At 50.4% G+C, this 21,378-nt stretch overlaps 8 protein-coding genes and 1 non-coding gene across 9 annotated transcripts; 3 read left to right on the forward strand and 6 right to left on the reverse strand.

The window, feature by feature from the left end:
- Window positions 1-167: 167 nt before the first annotated feature.
- Window positions 168-1,649, reverse strand: BDP81DRAFT_334229 (uncharacterized protein; the record flags this gene model as incomplete). Its single annotated transcript, XM_060585743.1, has 1 exon — window positions 168-1,649. One exon carries the CDS (start codon window positions 1,647-1,649, stop codon window positions 168-170), a length of 1,482 nt encoding a protein of 493 aa, XP_060438442.1.
- Window positions 1,650-3,284: 1,635 nt separating this feature from the next.
- BDP81DRAFT_455253 (uncharacterized protein) lies at window positions 3,285-3,666 on the reverse strand (the record flags this gene model as incomplete). Its single annotated transcript, XM_060593046.1, has 2 exons — window positions 3,285-3,402; window positions 3,452-3,666. 2 exons carry the CDS (start codon window positions 3,664-3,666, stop codon window positions 3,285-3,287), a joined length of 333 nt encoding a protein of 110 aa, XP_060438443.1.
- Window positions 3,667-4,697: 1,031 nt separating this feature from the next.
- On the forward strand, window positions 4,698-6,813 carry BDP81DRAFT_360689 (aminotransferase class I and II). Its single transcript, XM_060586405.1, has 6 exons — window positions 4,698-5,061; window positions 5,177-5,436; window positions 5,494-5,566; window positions 5,627-5,796; window positions 5,862-6,179; window positions 6,255-6,813. The coding sequence occupies exons 1-6, from the start codon at window positions 4,919-4,921 to the stop codon at window positions 6,647-6,649; spliced, it is 1,359 nt and encodes a 452-aa protein (XP_060438444.1). The 5' UTR covers window positions 4,698-4,918; the 3' UTR covers window positions 6,650-6,813.
- A 64-nt stretch (window positions 6,814-6,877) lies between these two features.
- Window positions 6,878-7,322, reverse strand: BDP81DRAFT_400191 (uncharacterized protein; the record flags this gene model as incomplete). Its single annotated transcript, XM_060588656.1, has 2 exons — window positions 6,878-7,137; window positions 7,214-7,322. 2 exons carry the CDS (start codon window positions 7,320-7,322, stop codon window positions 6,878-6,880), a joined length of 369 nt encoding a protein of 122 aa, XP_060438445.1.
- A 678-nt stretch (window positions 7,323-8,000) lies between these two features.
- Window positions 8,001-8,818, reverse strand: BDP81DRAFT_400192 (uncharacterized protein; the record flags this gene model as incomplete). The annotated part of the gene is made up of 2 exons (XM_060588657.1): window positions 8,001-8,621; window positions 8,705-8,818. 2 exons carry the CDS (start codon window positions 8,816-8,818, stop codon window positions 8,001-8,003), a joined length of 735 nt encoding a protein of 244 aa, XP_060438446.1.
- Window positions 8,819-9,817: 999 nt separating this feature from the next.
- On the reverse strand, window positions 9,818-10,774 carry BDP81DRAFT_334164 (uncharacterized protein; the record flags this gene model as incomplete). The annotated part of the gene is made up of 2 exons (XM_060585735.1): window positions 9,818-10,575; window positions 10,648-10,774. The coding sequence occupies 2 exons, from the start codon at window positions 10,772-10,774 to the stop codon at window positions 9,818-9,820; spliced, it is 885 nt and encodes a 294-aa protein (XP_060438447.1).
- Window positions 10,775-17,475: 6,701 nt separating this feature from the next.
- Window positions 17,476-18,087, forward strand: BDP81DRAFT_334226 (uncharacterized protein; the record flags this gene model as incomplete). The annotated part of the gene is made up of 2 exons (XM_060585742.1): window positions 17,476-17,687; window positions 17,760-18,087. Coding segments are annotated over 2 exons (540 nt in total), but the record flags the coding sequence as incomplete, so codon positions are not given.
- A 676-nt stretch (window positions 18,088-18,763) lies between these two features.
- On the forward strand, window positions 18,764-18,856 carry BDP81DRAFT_t355. Its single transcript has one exon. It is a non-coding gene; the product is annotated as a tRNA-Pro (tRNA).
- An 807-nt stretch (window positions 18,857-19,663) lies between these two features.
- Window positions 19,664-21,230, reverse strand: BDP81DRAFT_386090 (major facilitator superfamily transporter; the record flags this gene model as incomplete). The annotated part of the gene is made up of 3 exons (XM_060587000.1): window positions 19,664-20,411; window positions 20,496-20,871; window positions 21,026-21,230. The coding sequence occupies 3 exons, from the start codon at window positions 21,228-21,230 to the stop codon at window positions 19,664-19,666; spliced, it is 1,329 nt and encodes a 442-aa protein (XP_060438449.1).
- Between the last annotated feature and the right edge of the window lie 148 nt (window positions 21,231-21,378).

Raw genomic sequence — 21,378 nt, forward strand, 5'->3', positions numbered from 1 at the left:
AGCCATATCGCCAGACTTTCAAACTCCTTGCATCATTGAATCAGGTCCTGTATGTAACGAGTCATTCTCGACTCCATGTAACTCATGAGTGACATCTTCGTGCCCCCAAAAAACGACGTCACCGCCGTGACTCGCGCAAAACCCACCACCAGCCAACTATCCCCAGCTCAACCATCCTTCTTTTTCGGGGGCAAGACGCGCCACTGGTCCGTAATCTTTAACCCGAACCCCTCGGCGATATCGCACCCGCCGCGTCCCCACTTCAGCTCAAAGACCCGGCGCCCGGCAGCGACCAGCATCTCAAAGGCCTCTGCGAACCCAGCAGCGTCGTAGTAATACGGCTCGCCCTCGCCGCCGTGCTGGCTCTTTTGCCACGAGTTGCGGTTGTGGTCGCTGTCTCTGTACTTGTAGTTTGTCATTTCCAGGCCCGTTCGGACCACGGCGCGGAAGGACTCTGCCTCGTCTGTGATGGTGGAATTCGCTGCGAGTTCGTCGTCTCGCTTTTTCTTTGCATCTTCGGGTTTCTTCTCTTCCGGCGGCGGGGGCGGAGGCGGGGGCGGGGGATTCGGGTCGACCATTTTCGGCACCGCACCGGGCACCCTGTAGAGGACGGACAAGTCTTCGAGGTGCGTCGAAATGTCGTTGATGATGCCCGCCCTACGGTGCTTCATCGACCAGCCGTCCATGGCCAGACGCGCATTCATGTCGCAGTCGGTCGCGTAGTACGGAATCAGCGAGTCCCATCCGCCAATGGCGTCCATCGCGGCGCGGTTGACTAGCGTCAAGTGGTCGTACTGGTACCACCGGAACCCCCACCTCTCGTTACGCCTTACTGTGGTGTCGAGATCCCGTAGGCAGTTCTCGTAGATGGTTCGATAGCCTGGTTGTCCCGCCGCAGGCGGATTCATGATCTCATTTTGCTCCTCCTCATCGTAGAATTCCCATTTGCGGTCGCCGGGCCGGTGAGTGTCGTCTTTGCCGTCCTCAAAGGAAAAGACGAGGACGTCCTGGTGGGAGTAAAAGTAGTATGGCCAGTTGTTCTTATGCGCCTCGTGCAAGAACATGTTTTGCATTTGCGAAAAGGAGAGCAGGGCGGGTGCCTGAATGACGTTTACACCCAGCCGCTTCAGAGTCGTGTGGTTCAGGTAGAACTGGTTCTGGAGGGAGAGCTTGCCCTGGGCGTTGGCGAACTGGACGCCCGTGTTCTCGAGTACGTGGATACTGGAGGGCGGCCAGCCTGCTGTGATGTAGCTGACGACACATTGTAGGAGTATGGGCCACTGGCGGGTGAAGCCGATGAAGAGTGGTGGCTGCGCATCGAGGCCGTAATCTTTGTATAGGTCGTTGCGCGGGACGTTGTGCGCGGGGATCGAGGGGGGCGGCGAGTCGGTGTTGGCGAGGAGAGGGAAGGGGTCGATCACTGGAGGCGAGGTGTACGTCGGCGCTGGCTTGTAGACTGGAGTTTCGGAGAGCGACTGCTTGTTGTCCTTATCATTTGTAGATGACGGCGTGGTTTTTGTATGTTTCGCAAGGTTGTAGAGGGAATCCAGGTTTATGATGCTTTCGTGAAAGCGGACGAGGACGAGAACCAGAGCGAAGAGGGCGGCTAGGGGAAGAATCGTCCGTAAGCGGGAGTTGATAGCGACCATTGTATGATTTGGAGAGCTGTGGGTCAGCGCATCGCAGAAGGAAAGAGCAGAGGAATGCGGTCGATCTCGGCGAGGGTAAGGCTCGTGGAAGACGACAACATTGTAGGAGGGGAAGGAAAAGGCTGCGCCGTGAAGCAGACGGGAGTCGACGAGATTAGGTTGGGGATCATCATGGTGTGAGGCGAGACCTGTGCCGCGCGTGTGTGACGAATGGGAAAGGTACGTTCCTTCAGCCGCGTTGCCTCTTGTTGCAATGGAAAGAATATGCCTGGAATGCCTGGGAATGGGCGACGTTTCTCAGACACGCAAGTTGCAACAGGGGAAAGTGCCATGCAGCTTCCTTGCTTGTTTGGTTCGGAAGGTGGGTGAGTGTGTGGACTGTGTCACTGTGTGTGGAAGGCGCAACTTTCTTTTTGGGTCCTGCCATTCGTGTACCTACAAACAATGTGAAGGAAAGGACGTTCCAGAGCTGGGAGATTGGGGGCTGTAGCCTGCCGCGCTAACGCTCCAAAAAGCTTAGCTGACACGGGACGAATGTGCCTCTTTCCGCCCAGCCTGTTAGTCTCAGTTGGCCGATTGACCAATTAGAGAAGGGCATATTCTCGTGGACGGAATACGGCAGATTGGGTGGGGGTTGAATCCCTGACGTTACAGGCACCTAGCTGTCAAAGAATTCTACGAGTACCTCGGATACTAGGTAGGGACCAGGTCGGTAGGGATGATTATACGAACTCTAGCCTCAGATACACCTAAATTCGCAGCTGCCTAGAAATATTGCAAAATGTATTGGCATTGAGAAAATCCTGGTTTATCAAAATACTGGTAGAGCTGAATATGCCCTCCAGACATGAAAATTATGGCATGGTCGATATTCTTTTACGAAATGTCTTGGCTTATTGATGCTTCATTGAGCTTCTTGGCAATGCATTACGCCCCTGAGGGGCAGAAGTGGGTAAGTGCGTTTTCAGTGTTATTTACTGTACTAGGTAAATAGTAAATGCGATGTCTGCCTAACTTTGATTCTTCTTGCTCTTGAAATGATGTACCTGAACAGTAAAGCAGCCTTTTTGTTAGTCAGTCGAATGAGAAAGGACAGGATAGTCAGATGAGTAAATCAAAAAATCCCATTAGCCACACAATACGTAACTGTCCATACAAGCAATACGTCCCGCCTTGGCGCGTCTAGGCATGCCTCAAACGACACAGGAAGGAGCTATAGGGATAAAAAAACATTTCACCTGCCCCTGACCAGTCGAAATGCTTGGTCGGGTGACTACCTCGATGAAGTCTCGCAAGGTACATCATGCGGCGGCGTTTCGATTCACCATGTGGTAAGCAGGGGTTCTTCTTGTATTCATTTATGTTTTCAATGTGCAAATGTCTTCCCCAATCTCCTACCAATCCCTTGCGTACAGTTTCATGTGCCCAATTCCCAACAGCATGTAATAACAGGCCACATTGTCGAAAGTTCCTGAGGTCTGGAGGAGCCTCTGGTTGGCAGGTGAGCGCACGATCTCATAGATTGGCTTTTGACACAGATTCCTTTCCATTTTGGCAAACAGTGAGCTACTGGGTACCAATGACAGGCATAAACATCTAACTTGTCATGACCGAGGAACCTTCTTCCTCCAATCTCTAACACGAGATCTCGACAGACGCATGCAAGACGGAATGGCAGTCAAGGTCACCATCGGGAAGGGTAAAGTGACTGCCGCGGCAGTTCGATCCGCTGAATGTCTTGATCGTACAGTCCCTGGACGAGGTTAGACGTTGTCCAAGTTGGGAGTGATGGGTAGACATACCTCTTCTGAAGGACTTTGATGGATCTCTTGTTGGTGACGGGTATACAACGGTATGCACCGCTACCAGTCACCTCAAAGGTACTCTGGTCTGCATTGCAGAGGTCGTCACTGAAGGAGACCACCTTGGCCCAGTCGTCTCTGACTTCGAGATTCACTGGGTTGGCGATGGCCATAGTAGCAAGGGACGTAATCATAGCAAAAGTTGAAAAGTGCATCGTGAGTTCCAGGTAGGCAGCAGGCTGAGCCTTGAGTTCAGAATTTGAGATGAATGTGAGATGCCTTGGGTATGAGCTTGCAGGTATGATGAAGAGTAGATGTAATTGAAGCAGAAGAGATAGGGAGAGAGACAGATGCCGTCTACTTATAGCGCTGAGAATGCCAGTGAGGGAGAGATGGAAGCAGAAATGGATTGGTATCACAAGAATAGATGGAAACTTGTCCCCAGGCGCCTCGTAGATCATTTGATTCGGACGAATCGAGGAGCGCATAGCCACACTCATGAGGTTCTACAAACGGACCACAAGAAGGATTTCTGTTGACGCTGGCACCGCTGTTGTTCAAGGGCAACTAGATTCTTGCATCATACCATTATTCTTGTCCTAGGACAGATCCTTCATAATGAAAGTGTGACCTCTGATACGTTCGTATGACCTCAAGTTGATACAATAGCCCAATTTGAGAGGTTGTCGTGACACCTGGCTCTCGAATCCTGAACCAGGATCAGCTCAAGTGCCGGGCCTGTGTCGTGACTGATATATGCAAGGCAGCGTGGCCAACAAGAGCCGTCGAGGAATTGGAGGTTTTGAAGGGCTGTATATACTGTAAACCATCCAATGTCATGGCAGCTGCGGCTGTGGATGACTGACGTTCGAAGGACGGATCTAGGCCCCCTGATAACTTGCAGCAACGTACCTCAAGTGCCTTGTCATCAGGGAGAGGCATGCATCTGAAGACAAGAAAAGTTTCATTGTATAGCCCGGTTAATCTCAGTTACTGGAGTCTTTTGCTGCTGAGAAAAGAGATCTTGAATTGAGCTGCCTAAAGTCTCTCGCAAACTTAATGTATTAATGGACTCTCTGGGGTTCTTGCTCTGACAATGGAGGAATTGGGGTTAATTGAGCGACCGAGAATCGCGGGGTAAATCTCCAACAATACCGGAGAATCCCCGGCTCGGCTTTGGCAGATTACATAAGAAGAGAGCCGTGCACTTTTACCCCGCCAAAAAGCGCATTGGGCCGGCTCACCCCGCCACAGGGCGTGGACAGCAGGACCGAACATCGGGACGGCCGATTACGCCATTCAAACGCTCCAGACGGGAATGGGTCTCCAGCTGCCGTGAAGCAAATCAGCGTCTTCCAATTTTCGGAGCTTCGTTCTGGAGTACTACGGATAGGTAATCGAGGAGGCCGACTCACAACCCTCTTCGCCGTACTGCTCCGATTCCCTCTCTCATCCATTGCCCTCTTCATGATCTCTCTCGTCCTCCCTCTCTTCCGGTCGCCCATTACCAGCACCAGTACCGCCAGACGAGGTCTCCAGTCCACCGCAATGTCTCTCAGCAGCAAGATCAAGCCCGCGGCCCGCGTTGCCGGCCGGCGACAGGATGTCTGGTGTGTATTGAGATCCCGGTCATGAGAGAGACAAGTATGCGCCTGCGCTACTTTTGACGCATCTCTGTTGGGCAATGACGGACAATTGAGTGCAGAATGCTGACCATGAGTCCAGGTCCATCATCAACGAGGCCGCTGCCGCATCGCCCCAACAGCCCATCGTAAACATGGGCCAGGGGTTCTTTGGCTACAACCCTCCCGACTTCATCCTCAACGCTGCCAAGCAAGCGCTGGACCGCGTCGAGTGCAACCAGTACAGCCCTACCAAGGGCCGCCCAAGACTCAGGAAGGCTATTGCGGACGCCTATTCTCCTCACTGGGGCCGCAAGCTGGACCCTGAGACCGAGGTCACCATCACCACTGGCGCAAACGAGGGTGAGATGAGAAGTCTACCAGATGAGAACCAAGGACAATTGACTGACCGGTGATCAGGCATGCTGAGTGCTTTCATGGCCTTCATTGAGCCCGGTGATGAGGTCATTGTCTTTGAGCCCTTCTTCGACCAGTAAGCTAGACCATGAGTGCTATTCGTGATACATCCTAGACATGCTGACTCTTTGCAAAGGTACATTAGCAACATTGAAATGCCCGGCGGCAAGATCACCTACGTTCCCCTGCATCCTCCCACAGACGGCGCCACGGTGACATCGTCCGCCGCCAACTGGACCATCGACTTTGACGAGCTCGAGCGCGCCATCACGCCAAAGACCAAGATGATCGTCCTCAACACACCGCGTTCGTCGCAACCTCCTTCACAGCCCCCAAGTCACTGGGCATATTTTGCTGACATTCTGACACAGACAACCCCGTCGGCAAGGTCTTCTCCAAGGAGGAGCTCCAGAAGATCGGCGACCTGTGCGTCAAGAACGAGATCATCATCCTCTCCGACGAGGTCTACGACCGCCTGTACTACGTTCCCTTCACGAGAATTGCCACACTCTCCCCCGAGGTCGAGCGCCTCACCATCACCGTCGGCTCCGCGGGCAAGAACTTTTACGCTACTGGATGGCGCGTCGGCTGGCTCATGGGCCCCGCTGAGCTTATCCAGCACGTTTCTGCGGCGCATACTCGCATCTGCTACTCTTCCGTCTCGCCTCTGCAAGAAGCCTGCGCTGTCGGTATGCTTCACCCCCCTTTCTCCCCCTCCTTCCATAAGCCTACGATTGGAATAAGGCTAACTCCGCGTCCAATAGGTTTCGAACAAGCCGAAAAGGAAGGCTTCTGGGACGAGACAATCAAGGACATGAAGGGCAAGATGGACCGCTTCAACGAGGTATGGAAGGAGCTCGGCATGCCCTACTCGGAGCCCGAGGGCGGCTACTTTGTCCTCGTCAACATGGCCAAGGTCAAGCTGCCCGAGGACTACCCGTTCCCGCCCCACGTCGCCAGCCGCCCGCGCGACTTCAAGCTCGCGTGGTTCCTCATCCAGGAGGTGGGCGTCGCCGCCATCCCGCCCACCGAGTTCTACACGGACGAGAATGCGCAAATTGCTGCGGATTACATCCGTTTCGCTGTCTGCAAGGAGGACGAGGTGCTTGAGACGGCCAAGGAGCGTCTTCGTGGGTTGAAGAAGTATATCAAGGAGTAGATGCAGATGTGGCTATATATCATTATTCCATAGAGGGCGCGAGTCGCGGTGACACAAGTATGTACCATGCCTTGTCATGATTTCTATTTTTCTACCATTTCAAAAGAGTGAATAGACAAAATCCAAGCCAAATAGTTTCTCCCTTGAATACATCTCTACCGCCCATTTTTAGTTGCCGTAAAACATTCATTTACGTTTCATTTGCGTCAAGAAATCACACCACAGCGCTCAATGGTGATGGTGATGGCGCCGATGACTGAGTCCACCGCCCGTTGACAGCGCGCAAGCATCGCCGATGCCACCGAGCGCTCCGCCTTCCTGGCAGATGTTCTCGGGACCGCAGTACGTGACAAAGAGGAGGCCTGAGTCGCCCGGGACAGGGACGCCTGATGGGGCACACCAGAAGATAGACTGTTTAATGTGCGCATCGTCAATGGACTGTCTTCCTGATGTCAGGGCGCCTTCAATCGCCTTGCGGTTGCTGGAGTCTACGCTCGATGTTAGAATAGAGGTTGTGAAGGATTTGACATGGGAGATGAGACGATCTGAGTAAGAGATACGAACCGACTTTGAGGAGGCGTGAGCCGCAGTAGGTTTCGGCTTGGGTGCAGACTACGGCAGAGGCAGCGCTGATGAGGGCGGTGATGATGACGATGAGGAGAAGACGAGACATCTTCGCTTTGACTATTTGCTTTCTTTTCTTGATGTCGGAGATTATGATTGACGGTTGTTGAAGACTTTTCTGTAAGATGTCAATTTGTCTGGGTCTTTGATGCGCCTGTCGCAAAGTTCGTGAATGGATGGTGACTCCTCCCTTTGGTATCCCTTTGGCACAGAGCGGCGGTGACGATGGGACTGTGAGCTCAAGCTCCGCTCTTAAGCAACGCACAATTGAGAACTCGTGCGAGTCAGTGCACATCCTCATTTTGACAAAGGAACCTGAGGCGGCCGCGTCCTGCGTGATGGTACTTTTCTGACTTGGTCAAGTCCACGAACAGTGTGACGACGTAGCGGCTAATGGTGAACAATATGGCAAGTGGAACAGTCACGAACGCAATGATGCAGGGAATCTATATGTGTACTGATGCTTGATTCAATTATTAACCTGTGTCTTCAGGTCTATCAAGCTATCCGAAAGCCTATGAGGGTATCACGAGACGTTGTCGCCACAACCATGATCTAGACCCAATTGATGCCCATTTCCATTACCTCCGTATCACCTAAACGCCAGTCCGAGCTATCAAAAGACCCCAAACTGCCATTACGAGAACCCCAAATTGCTATTAGAAGTGAAGCGTAAGGTTCGAAGTGAAAGCGAAACCGTAACGAGAAAGATGCAACGGCAAGGTCCTTAGATCTCGCCAGTGTTGGCACCGTCAGTGTTGGCATCGCCAGCGTCGGTGCCGCCAGACATCTCAACGTCCTCCTCTTTGCCAATCCAGTCTCTGACGGCAAGCTTGGCGACATTAGCGGCAGGAGAGTCCTCGCCATCAGCCTCCTGGTTCTCGGAAGCAGCCTTCTCGGCAGCAACAGCCTTCTTGCTCTTGGCAGGGGTCTTGCGCTTGGCGGGGGTAGCCTTCTTCTTGACAGGCGTCTCGGGCTCGGCATCCTCATCGGAGTCCTCGTCCCCACCAGTGGTCTTGATGACGGCCTTGGGGGTGGCAGCGGCCTTCTTCTTGGCCAGGGTGGCGCGCTTCTTCTTGACGGGGGACTCGACGACGAGCTTCTCCTCGCCGTCGGAGTTCAGGTTGGCACCAGCAGCGAGCTCATCGGCGTCGTCAGAGCTGGTAGCGGCGGCAGCCTTTTTCTTGGACGGGGTGGCGATCTTGCGCTTGGCGGGGCTGTTGCCAGCGCTGTCGCTGCCCTGGGTGGGGAGGTCGGCGAAGAGCTTCTTCTTGATGGCGAGCCAGGCGTTGGAGGCGGAACGATGGTTGGACATGCCGCAGGCGGCGGCGAGCTTGGGGTAGTCAACCTGAAAGAGAAAATATTGATTAGCTTTGTTCGATGCGTGAGGTGAATGGTGAAGTGAAGGCATTGGATGGGAGTAGATCTTACCTCGGGAGCGCTCTTCAAGGAGCTCCAGGCGTGCTTGAGGATCTCAAGCTCGCGATCGGTGAGGGCGGGCTTGGGGGCAGTAGCTGCCTCAGAGGAAGAACCGGCAGAAGACATGATGAATGAGTCTTGATGAGAGTGTGATGATAAATGAATGGGTTATGATAAGAGGCGAAGAGTTGCAAGTAAATATGCAAGGGTGTACAACGCTGAAAGGTTGTGATGATGCGGAAGGGTGAAGAGGGAGGAGAACTGTGTGATTGTGTAGAGGTATGGATCTCAGAAGAGGAATGATGTGGTGTAAAGAAGAAAGGATTTATTGTCCAGCTGGAGAGAAAAGATTCTTTTATGGGAGGACCTGTGGCGGCTGAGTTGCAGACGGTAGAAGGTGATGAAGGGGTGGGAGATGCCAAAGGCAAGTGTGAGATTGAGAGCGGTGTAGAGGACAGAGTGAGAGCGAAGATGAGTGAGTGAGTGAGCTTTTATGAGCGGTAAAGGGGAAGAGGAAATCTTTTTATCAGTTGAATAATAAATTTTGAATGAGAAGGAACGATCACCGGGCTGCTTCTGACGGCAAGAAGTGGTCGAAGATCACAGAACGTGTCTAAGGCAGCAGCGAACCATAAACAAAGTAGGTCGGCTAAGAGAGACAATATTCCCATTTGCACCAACTGGAACTAAGACAACAAAATACGGGCAGTTATGGATACCTTTTTGGAGTACTGACAATATTCTTTATTACATCCTCCTACTATCGCGCTGCACCATCACGGGAGGCAGGAGCGAAAATTTCGATCCAGACCTCCGAGGACTTCACTTAGGTTCTCTGATGGGCACTAGATTCTTGACTTGGATGCTTCAGTCAGCTTCGTTCAGTTTCTTCTGACTCATCAGCTCTTTCTTTGTTCAGAGAGCGGCACATGCGTCCAACTTGGCTAACTTTCTAACGATTCAACAGGCAGGTCGCAATACCTCCGTATCGAAGATCAGCATGAAAGTTAAAGAACTCCGGCTTGGAGCACCGTAGCAATGTCGAAACGCATGTAGCAAGAATTTCACTGGAATAGTTCACTGGAATGGTTCTTGACATTCAATTCCCCTTGTGTTGGGTCCTGCTCACTTGCTGATTCGTGTGATACTTCCCAGGAACCCATCCCTCGACCCGAAATAATACGCTGCCACACCGATCAGTCCTGGAACCACAACCCATGTCGCCTTCCTCGCGAATGCAACAGCCCCCTTCCTGATGATGATCTGAAGCTTCTCATGGTATGCCTCATGATCATTGACATGCGGAAAGGGAACATCAGGGATAGGCTTCCCCAGAAAGGCACATAGTGGTTCCCACCAGTCCTTCAGGTTGTAGTTGAGCAACCGCTCAGGCGGTGTCTCTCTCCGAATCGTTGCATAGTGGTTTCGATATCCGTCGCGAGCCTTCTCGAGCACTTCTTTCTTTGTCTCTGCGTCAAAAGTGTACTTCAACCACGTGAAGGTGATGTCGTCAATCTCCGCCACGTACTTGGCTCGCAACCATGATAGAAATCGCCAGACGGGGTTGAAGGCGACAGTGATGATACTCTCGTTGAAGCTCTTGTACCAGGACTCGATGTCACGCTCCACAAGCACCACCTTGGAATCGGGGTATGCTGCCACCAGCTTGGGTCCAAAGAAGTTGGCTGGCATGTCGCAGACAGCTCCGCAGTGACCGAGCAGCTGGTCGAAGTCTGTGCGGCCAAATGGTTGCTGGCCCGGCTTGGGGTTCTGCTTCGCGTGCATGCCCTCCATCCACATTTCAACTTCGCGGATGTTTGAGACCATGGCGAATCCGTGGTAGACGTCGCTGTACCCGAGGATCATGAGGGCTCTTTGCATAGCTGTGCCTAGTTAGAATTTTTGACGTGTTGCCAGTTGAGCCGAAGATCTCCGCCCTCTCGGAAGTTACTTACACGACATGCCGGTCTTGGACATGCCCAGAGCTAGGACTTCGAGAGGCACCACACGCTTGCATTGCCGCCGATCAATGTTCAAGTCCGGCTTGAAAAGCTCCGGGTGCTTCTCTTGCTCACTTTGCATTTGAGACATTGTGGGCTTGACTGAGGTAGAGTATTCGTGGTAAGTCAACATACCCACTTCCTGGCCCCCCCCCTGTTTCTGGCACCCACAAAAACGCGAAAATCCACCACAACCCAATGCCCACCCCCAACCTCCTTCTATCACAACATTTTCAATTCGCGTCCAAATGGGCTCATCTTTTGCACATGACTTCTTCTATATCTAATGCCTCAATATACCGAAGATCAGCTTCATCAAGCTCTCGAGGATATCTCAAACGGCAAGAGTCAAAAGAGAGCCTCATTGGAGTATAGGATACCACGATCAACCCTCCAACTACGTCTCCAAGGTGGTCAGACCAGGAAACAGTCATTTGCTGACCTGCAGAGGCTGTCTCCTGACCAAGAGAGCAAGCTGGCACAATGGGTTCGCATACAGGCTTCGCTAGGCCTCGCACCAACGCACCAACAGGTGAAGGAATTCGCCGAACGAGTCCTGCTTGCTGCTGGGGATACCAGACCATTGGGAAAAGGCTGGATCCATGCCTTTATTAAAAGGAATCCTATCATTAAGGTTCAGAAAAGTCGTTCCATCGATTCTAGACGCGTTAATGGGGCATCCACTGAGGTCATTAGGAACTGGTTTAAGTTCCTTGCTATCCCTAAGATCAAGGACATCAAACCAGCCAATAGGTATAATATGGATGAGACTGGCATCCTCGAGGGCCAGGGAGCTAATGGGTTAGTGTTGGGCATGGCTAAGACGACGTCTGTTCGCAAGAAACAGCCTGGGTCGAGGGCATGGGTGTCTATCATTGAGTGTTTCTCAGCCCTGGGCAGGGCACTTCGTCCTCTTATCATTTTCAAGGGGAAGACAATCCAACAGCAGTGGTTTCCATTACATCTGGATCCATAAGATGGGTGGGAGTTCACAGCAACAGATAATGGCTGGACTACAGACTTAACTGCCATTGAGTGGTTGGAGAAGGTGTTTATCCCCCAGACTATCCCTGAGACTGAGGGGGAGGCTCGACTGCTTGTTGTGGATGGGCATGGGAGTCATACGACGACAGACTTCATGTGGAATTGCTATATGAACAACATCCATTTACTGTTCTTACCACCTCACTCCTCTCACGTCCTCTAACCTCTTGACCAGTCTGTCTTTAGCCTAGTTAAGGCAGCCTATCGGAAGGAGCTCGGTTACCTGTCTTAATAGAACGACTCTACCATTGTAGGCAAAAGGAACTTCCTGGACTATTACCAGAAGGCTCGGCTTACTAGTCTATCAATCTTAAATATTGAAAGTGGTTAGAAATAGATTGGTCTATACCCTATGGCTATAGTTAAGCCCCTAATAAACCCCCTACTACTACCCACCCCTCCTACTAAACATACTACCCCGAAACTAGCCAGCCAGGGCAGAAAGAGATGCCACAATAGTTAACCAACTACCCCAGTTGAGTCATGGGATTCTGCTACCTCTATAGTAGCCTGGTCGATACCCAGGAAGCTGGCAGAGCTCAGCAGTCAACTACACTTATACACTTAACTCGACAATGATATCAGCACTCAACGGCTGCTGTTCAGGAAGGTGAAAAAAGGCTTCAAAGAGCAGGCCTGGCAACTGGCAACTACCCAACAGCAACTGGCCCTTCTAAGGGCTCAAGTTACCAACGCTACAGTAAGGAAGAGGAAGGTTGTTCAAGTTAATCCTAATACGAAGTTCGCGAACATCAGGGATATCCACCGAGATCAAATCGAAGCGGGTGAAAAGGAGGTTATCACGGCTGAATCCAGCGAATCTGATTGCCCTAGTGAGGCTGGCAGTTGTATTGTAGTGGGTGAGGTTGAGGATCAATAGTTAATAGTAATGAGGAGCTTGGGTTGTGATCCCATCGTTTTTGTGGTGCCAGAAACAGGGGGGGGGGGCAGGAAGTGGGTATGTTGACTTATGCCGACGGAGACTAGCACGGGGTAACGGCCAGCCTCGAATGCTGGAGAAAGCTCGCAGATAAGGCAATAAAAGCATTCGACTTGTTAGGAATCAGTGAAATGGAACTTTTGCTCGGCGATCCTACTTTCTCAAGACGAAACCAGCGTTGGTTGTGAACCGAGAACCCCGGTTCCAACAAGTTCCTTCAACCCCAGCTTATCACATTGGATCGTATCATATCCACAGATTACAAGCATCCTGTGGCTCCGGAGGAAAGTCATCGTCTCCGCGGCTGGGAATCCGGCTTTCTAGTGTCTTGGCTCCGCACATCGGCCTGCGGGCCGCCTCCGATGAGCCAAGATCTCGTTTCGTGGCTGAACTTTAACGCACGAATGGAAGTACCTGGTTCCTTGGATGATCGTGAGAAACTCGTGAGTTTTAGCAGAACCAGGTATGAATTCGTCAAGATAGTTCGTTCTCATGGCCAACGTAGAATACGTTCAAGCGAGATCACGAAACACCAAGTGGGTTCTAGATCCTCAGCTAACCACACTTTGCGCACCCGCTGATGCCAGTATTATGACCCACGTCGAGGATACGCATTTTTGGATAACCGACTTCGTAGATGGTACTCGGTAAGATTTAAGTCCTTTCTCGGACGTTGAGATGTCGTGTTTTTCGTCTCAAGTCCAGGCTACGGTTCTGGGCAGGCAGTTTGTCATCAACTTAGACTTGTGTATGTATTTTAAGGTAGGGGTCGGGACTCTAGGAGCCGGCACGTAGGAGAAAACTGGAAGGAACGATGAGAACGACCCAAATACTCGGATGTTGGGAAGACTCGCAAGACGTCCTTGGCTGGAACCCTTCTTCACCCAGATATTCTGTTTGTTGGAGACTTCCTCCCTCACAAATTAAGGATGCATAGGTAGTGGGCTAGATCCTTGCTTGCGAACCAACAAAGAGGTCCACAACATCTCTGATGAACATGATAATCTCCATTAGGAAATATTCCCGAGGAGACTCATTGTTGGAAAAGCAAGCTGTGTGGGATAGCCACTGAACATGGTTCAATGTCTGATTGATCTCATTGAAACCTTGGAACCAACATGTCGTTCTGATGTCGATTATTATTCCGCACGCAACATTCTTCAAAGTTATCGATCCCCCATTAAATGTAGGTTACACGAGGTAGTCGTGGCTTTCGTCCATCATCTTCCGCCCATCCTTCCTGGGCCCGTCAATATCTCGAAGTTTCCGACATGGCGACCGCCACAGATGTCGTATACATGGCTAAACCGCCCAATGGCGAAGCTCGATTCGCAGCCAGGACTACCGCTTCACTTAACGTAATTAATATAAATCTGGCCTTTTAGTTGATTAATTACTAAACTGCCTTTGAGTAACGTACATGACAAGCAAGTGGGCCAGACAAGCGAGTGGGCCACCCAACCGCCATCGTGCCACCTACATCATCACAACACGCATTTCTCCATCGAAAACAATGACAGTATATAACAAAGATAACCAATCAAACTTAGCGGTTCAGGCTACCCAGAAAGACCGAAATCTCAGTATTCGGGCCGCGGTAAAGATCTATAATATTAGTCGCGTTACCTTAGGCCGCAGATTAGAGGGAATATTATTACGACGTGATAGCATACCTAACTTACGGAATTTGATGCTGCTAGAAGAGAAGAAGCTGATTGAGTACATCTTTAAACTGGACGCCAGATGTTTTCCTCCCCGTCTTCGCGGTATTGAAGAGATGGCGAATCGATTACTCGCTGATCGTGACGTACCCCATGTTGGGAAGCGATGGGCTTCGAACTTCGTAAAGCGATAACCAGAGTTGCGAACGCATCGTTTTCGTAAGTACGACTATAAGAGAGCCTAATGCGAAGATCCGGGCGCGATTAACGCGTGGTTCTTGCTTGTGGCGAACATAATCGCGAAGTACGGCATCGTAGACTCAGACATCTACAACTTTGACGAGACTGGCTTTATGATGGGCCAGATCTCAACCGGCATGGTCGTCACCAGTGCCGAAAGGCGTTCAAACACGAAAATAATATAGCCTGGCAATCGTGAATGGGTTACGGTTATTCAGGCCATCAGCCCGTCGGGCTATAGCATTCCGCCGTATATCATCGTTACGGGCCAATATCACCTCTCTACCTGGTACACGGAATCCGGTCTCCTATACGACTAGGTCATCGCAACGTCTGAAAATGGATGGATAACAAATGAAAGAGATCTAGACTGGGCTCGGTACTTCGAACGGTATATAAGACCGTATGCAAAGGGTTAATACCGCCTCCTCGTCGTCGACGGACACGAAAATCACCACTCCGCGGATTTCGAGATTTTTTATAAGAAGAACAACATTGTTACCCTATATATGCCGGCTCATTCGTCTCATCTACTCCAGCCCTTGGATATTGGATGTTTTGGGCCTCTAAGAACGGCGTACGGTCGAGAAATCGAGGACAAGATGCGTCGGGGTAATATATATATTACTAAGGAGGACTTTTTCCCGGCGTTTCACAGGGCTTTCACGCAAGCGATCACGGAGAAAAACATCCAGGGAGGATTCAGAGGGGCAGGAATTATGCCTTTGAGTGTAGAGAGTGTACTCTTAAAGCTTGATGTGAAGTTACGTACTCCGACGCCTCCAGGATCCCTCCCGATAACACCACCGGCATAGACTTCTCAGACACTAAATAACCTAACGGAAGTATCTTCTTAGTCAGAACTCATCTAGAATCGAATCTCCCGTTATCAAAACAGCTTACTAACTTTAATTATCGACGCTATAGAGCATCTATCTAAGGGGGCTCGTAGATTTATACACTAGATCGCCTTATTAAGATCCGAGAACTAGATCCTTCGAAAGGAGAACAACCTACTTAGTCGACGCCGGAGAGCTAAGAAAAACCGTCTCTGACAAGGAGGAAGCCTTATTATAGCTGAGGGAGAGGATCTTTAGTCGTAGAGAGAGGCTATAGCCCAGGTGGAGGAGGAAACGCGCCGGAGTAGTGGTCGCCGACCGAGGACTGAGACGGGCCAACGACGATATAGCGTCTGCGGGAATACTGGTCATAATGCGCGAACATGTCGATTCAATGAGGAAATGTCTGAGGAAGAGGAATCTGAATAGTTTGGATTGAATCCATGAGGTGGGTGTTGATATTTGCTCCTTCATGTTATGTGGTCGTGGTTGGGTGGCCCACTCGCTTGTCTGGCCCACTCGCTTATCATGTACGTTAGTTAATTAATTTAATTAATCACTTTTTTATTTAACGTACTTCCATAGCGAGCGACGCATCATAGCGAGCGACGCACTCTCTTAGACCTTTCTGTTACGACCCAACATGAAGACCAGGGCGTGCCCCGCTGACGCCTAGCGGCTACGGCGCATCATATATGCAGGACGGAACGGAACATTGGGGAAACCCCAGGAACGGAAGAACTATGGTACAAGTCACGTGATAATAAGAGATATGATAAGGGATAAGGATATGTTGGATATTCGGCATATCCAACATATCCAGACAAAGTGGACTGTTCAGCACTGTTCAGTTAGGATCGGACTTGTATATAAGGATGGACTCGAGCTGGGCTCTAGGACAGACTTTCCATAGCTTCTTCAGCAATTAACTTCGTATCAGGATTAACATCCGCTTTCAGCTACTACCTTGACAAGACTACGATTGATCACCGAAGCCTTACCTACCCTTACGATTGACAGACATAGCTTCCCTGAAGCTGTCCCCGACTACGATTACTGTTACCAGTTCCGCAGCCTCAACTTCTGCAAACTACCCCTACGACTAGCTGGCCGTAACACGTGGCTGGAACGGACCGCAGCAGCAACCTCCTGCTGCCTAATGTAGGCCTATTCCAATAATAACCAATCTTGCTTACGTAATCAATATCTATATTAATCTATAACTCTTATAGATTAATATGATATATAATATGCTTACGTAATATGAATAATAAGGCAAATAATAAGGTAAAAGATTTACCTTTCCAACAGATAGTTGTTACGAGCTGGACAAGGCAACCAACTGTGGCACAAAGCAAAAGCTTCGACAATGATGACTCCACCCTGCGTAGAGGGGTTGTGGGTTCGATTCCCGCACGCTGCGTCGATAGTGTGATTGTGCCTCCCACACTATGAAGGGCGTCCCGACCGTAGGCAGCACGTGTAGGACTGGTTACCCCGCACCTATGCTGGAGTTTCCCTGCTTATACCCGAAATGTCCGATTGGTCCTCGGCATAGGGACATGCCTCTTGGAGGGGAGATGTGGTGTTACGCCCGCCGCAACTTGTCACTGTGGGCGCGTAGCTATATATGCAGAACAAGGGACAATGATGACCGGAGTCATCATTATCGAAGCTTTTGCTTTGTGCCACAGTTGGTTGCCTTGTCCAGCTCGTAACAATAGTTACCTATTAATATTAATTAATATAAGTTAATTATAACTAGTTAACTTAGTTATAATAAAGTTATATCTCGTTGAGGTATTTTAGCCTCGGAGTCGGGGTTCGACCCCTATAATCGCGACTCGTTTTTATTAATTCTTTTTATAAAATAGTAGGTCTTACGAATCTTTTTATTAGTCGAGCGGCCGGAATATCCCTTTTCCAGCGAGCCTTTAACTATTCAGACGATTTGAATAACCGGCCTCCATTGTCTGACTGATTGAATCGCGAATTGCCTCTCTTTTGACTGTTTGTTTGGCTGATTGAACTGATAGATCTGTTACGGTAGCTGCGCTGCTTCGGTTGTCGCCCTGTCTACACATCTTGGGACGCAGAGGCACTACAGACTGCTCAATGTGTCGATAAGGAGACTATTTACATGATACTCAGCATCGCTAACATCATTATGGACGTGGTCATGTTGTTGCTTCCCCTGAAGATCGTCATTCCACTTCAGATGGCTAGAAGGCAGAAGGCTTCTGTCATCTTACTCTTCGCCACTGGCATCTTGTGAGAATTCCGTCTTTACTTCTATCTGTATTATTTCCTCAGAAATTTGCACGAGTCCTAATTGTGGCATAGTGTCTGCGCATCGGCGATCAAACGGACAATCATCCTCCCGCCACTGCTGAAGAGTGCCAATTACAGCTGGGAGGTAGCCGAAAACTTCAACTGGTCCTTTCTCGAGGCAAATGCCGGAATTGTGTGTGCCTCGGTTCCTGGATTGCAGCCCTTCTTTGTTCGATACCTGCCAAGCTTCATTTCTTCACGGATCACCGGCTCAGATGACAAGAGCGGAAAGAAGTCATTGCCATACTCAACGGTCATCGAGAACAACAGGAAGAGACGCAACTTACAGTCCGAATCGTACGAACTACAGTCACACGAAGATATTCCAGAAGGGAGTTGAAAAAGGCGGAATCTAGCGATGACGAAGCCAAGCTGTGGTCTGGGAGGAGGTATCGCAAGGATCTTGTCAGCGAGCGGGAGACAATCATTGAGTCTGAATCAAAACACCACAAACGGATGCGTAGCGGAATAAGTCATACTGGTAATGTAGTTGGCTCCGATGGTATTGAGCCAGCTTCACTTGCGGAAAAAAATGATGGTCGAATTACGCATTCAACGGCCGCACGGATTCAGGTCACCCACGAGACCAAAGTTTCATATGACTCCCGGATACAGTAACTATTACTGAGTCAAAGGACTTCTTGCAACTACTTCGCAACCTTGAGTTAGAACCTAGTATGCTCGCAATATTAGAACACAGCATGAAGACATCATCAAAATTTCCCATGAGTAAGTCGTCCGTAAGCGCTAGCAACTTTCGGTCTATCTGCACGAGTTACTGTTTCTCTCAACACAGCACCAAGGACTCTCTGAAACGCAAACTTGTTCTTGTCACGTAACTAAAAGCACAAAGCCACATCAATACTGATATTCTAGTCCGTCGTATTCGATTCGCGTGCCCCCATGGTGAGGCATTACGACTGGTCAACTCAAAGTTGCTCCGCTTGTTGTGGATGAAGAGGCGAAGCAACGGCTGCCCCTCCCAACGACTCAGTGACCATCGTGAGATCGTCGTCGCCCTGGTGGTCTAGCGGTATGATTCTTCCTTAGGGTTGTCATTAAACACATCCACCTGGAAGAGGCCCCAGGTTCGAATCCTGGCCAGGGCCCTAACCCTTTTGTCTGATCTCCACCAGCTCCTTAGTGGAGCGTGGGGTCCTTTTTGAAATAGAGCCGATGATTCTCTACGAAGGGTACGGAATATTTGGACTTGCTAAGGGAAACTACTCATGCAACACGCCTTTGTTTCTTGGCTTTGGCTGAGGACTCCAACAATTTGGGTGCTCTGATATGTTCATTCGATCCTGAGTGAAGTAGACATGGCCGAGTGGGGTGGGTGAGACAAAGTGACTAAGAGAAGATGCACTAGAAGCCTGAAGAGGTTCACTATGTGCCTGGAGCATAGCCTACTTACATAAAAGAAAAGAATTCTCAAATATGCTTAATTGGACACGTGAAATGTCGCCTCAGATGGTTCCTGACATAACTAATTCTATGCGTGCCGCCTGTTCAATTTTCATCCGAGCTGGGATAAGAATTAGTCAGTGTCTCACTATTTTGGGGTGAGCCAAACTTGCTTGGAACGTGGGTAATGCCTCGCCTCACTACTTTAAAGGAGGCCTGGGAATTCGTTGACTCAATATTCAAAAGTGCGGACAGGGTCTGTTACCTCATGGGTACTCACTTCTGCATGTAAGAGGTTGTGAACCCATGGGTTGAGGAATCAGGTACAATGGCTGATGAAGGTGGACTCATTATCTCACAAGAGACAAAGCAGAATGCATACGAACAAGCAATTGACTCTAACATCGTGTAAGCATTAAGTGGCGAGTCATCTAGGCTAAGCTAGTCTACTGAAATCTATCGGGTATCAACTCTATATTATTAGACCGGTCTGGTTATGCAAATTTGGGGCACTAAAGTGTTTTCTTCCAATCCCACTTAGTTGCCATGCCTCTCGAACATGCGATTGTGATGCTACCCAGGCCAAGGGTCACACCTGCCCAGATCCAAGCGCTAAAGTAGCCAACTGAGCGCACAAGTGCGCCTCCAACTGGAGAGCCTAGCAACAGAGCAAAAGACATTACGGCATAAGCCATACCAAGTCGGGTTCCGATGTACTTCTTGTCCTCCGTGAGGAGAGAAAACGTAGCAGGCTGCAGAGAGAAGAAGGCTCCGCTACTGGTTCCGTAAAATATGACCGTCACCAACAGCCCGGGAGTGTGGGTGACAGCGGAAAGGCAGAAGGCCGAGATCGACAAGGTCGCTACTGCGACTATGAGCATGTTCATCCGTCCAAGTTGAGCGGTGAATAAGATAGGGACGGTGCGTCCGACAATGGATGCGCCATTGAGGATCGCAAGAAGGTACTTGTCGATCTCCGTGCTGACAGCATGCCTTGCCAACGCGTAACCTGGGATGTAGACGAAGGGAGTGTACATGCCAAGGAAGACGAGGCAGCAAGCTCCCACAAAAAGTAGGTAAGGGGCGTCTTTGAAGGCAGTGCGGTCGATTAAGGGTCTCCTGAATGCTGATGGTTTGGGTGGTTCCATGGTCACGATGGAAATGCTAAGGGTTGCCAGCGCGATCAGCGCCATGGTGCGCACAGTCCATCGGAAACCAACCTCTGGCTGAATCGATCTGAACAGAATCGGCAATACCAGGCTATGAGCAGAGGATGTTAGTACCAGCCTCAGCCGGCGGAATACTTTCTGAGTCACCGGAGAATTTTAATGAGTGAAGACTTACCCGCCAACACCGCTTCCAGCCGCTGCAATCCCGGTTGCCATGGGTAGCTTTGTAGTGAACCATGGTGATAGAATGGCAACTCCCAAGACAGCTAAGGCTCCCTGTCCAACACCAACGCAGAGTCCTTGCGTCAATAACAGTTGCCAGAGGTTGTGGCTCAGACTTTGGAGGATGGACCCGGTGACGATCAACGTGGTCCCCACCCAGAGGAGTTGCTTGGCGTATCCCAAGTCGAAGATGGGGCCGGCAAAGAGACCCAGGAACACCATGAGGAAACTTTGCAACGAGCCAATTGTGGAAATAGCGAAGGAGCTGTGTTCCTTCAGGAGGTGACCCTCGTAATAGACCTGGAAGGTACCAAAGCTGGCAACCAGTCCTGGAATATTGTTAGTTCTAAACGCGCTCAAGGCTTGGCTTAATCCCTAAATTGATGCAGGCTATGCGGATCCCGCGGGATATCATTTGCCAAAAAAGATAGTGCACTGGGCGAGGTATCATTGTATGGGCGGAGATTCCGACTTATGACTTACCCCACGTGTTGAAATAAATGAAAAACGAGCCAAGAACTTGAAGCCAGGCCTTGTAGCCTCCATTCGGGGGGCCCGTCGGTTTAGTGGGCGACTGCGGCGGTGACTTGAAGTCATCGTTACCATCGCCACCGCTCTCTTCGTCGAGCTTCTGCTTTCGGTCTTCGCCCGGCCCGTAGGACTTTTCTTTATCGGATGTGTACTCCATGTTTATCTCAATACGAATAGGTTGGGTCGTATCGACCGCGGTTATTGCTAGCGCTTTAGGCGGCGGTGATGCAAGTACCGGGATGGTATGTCGTGCGGTCTCTTCCTCGATTGGTGGACTTGGGTGCGGCTGTGACGTTGGTCGTACT

This window comes from Colletotrichum phormii (genome assembly GCF_030913505.1).
Source record: "Colletotrichum phormii strain CBS 102054 chromosome Unknown BDP81scaffold_35, whole genome shotgun sequence".
Lineage (NCBI taxonomy): Eukaryota > Fungi > Ascomycota > Sordariomycetes > Glomerellales > Glomerellaceae > Colletotrichum > Colletotrichum phormii.

Excerpts from the sequence above, each read along its gene's own strand:
- BDP81DRAFT_360689 (XM_060586405.1), top strand. The coding sequence starts at position 4,919 with ATGATCTCTCTCGTCCTCCCTCTCTTCCGGTCGCCCATTACCAGCACC. Across the intron at positions 5,062-5,176 it reads GGCCGGCGACAGGATGTCTG|GTCCATCATCAACGAGGCCG; the intron begins GTGTGTATTGAG and ends CCATGAGTCCAG. Across the intron at positions 5,797-5,861 it reads GATCGTCCTCAACACACCGC|ACAACCCCGTCGGCAAGGTC; the intron begins GTTCGTCGCAAC and ends ATTCTGACACAG.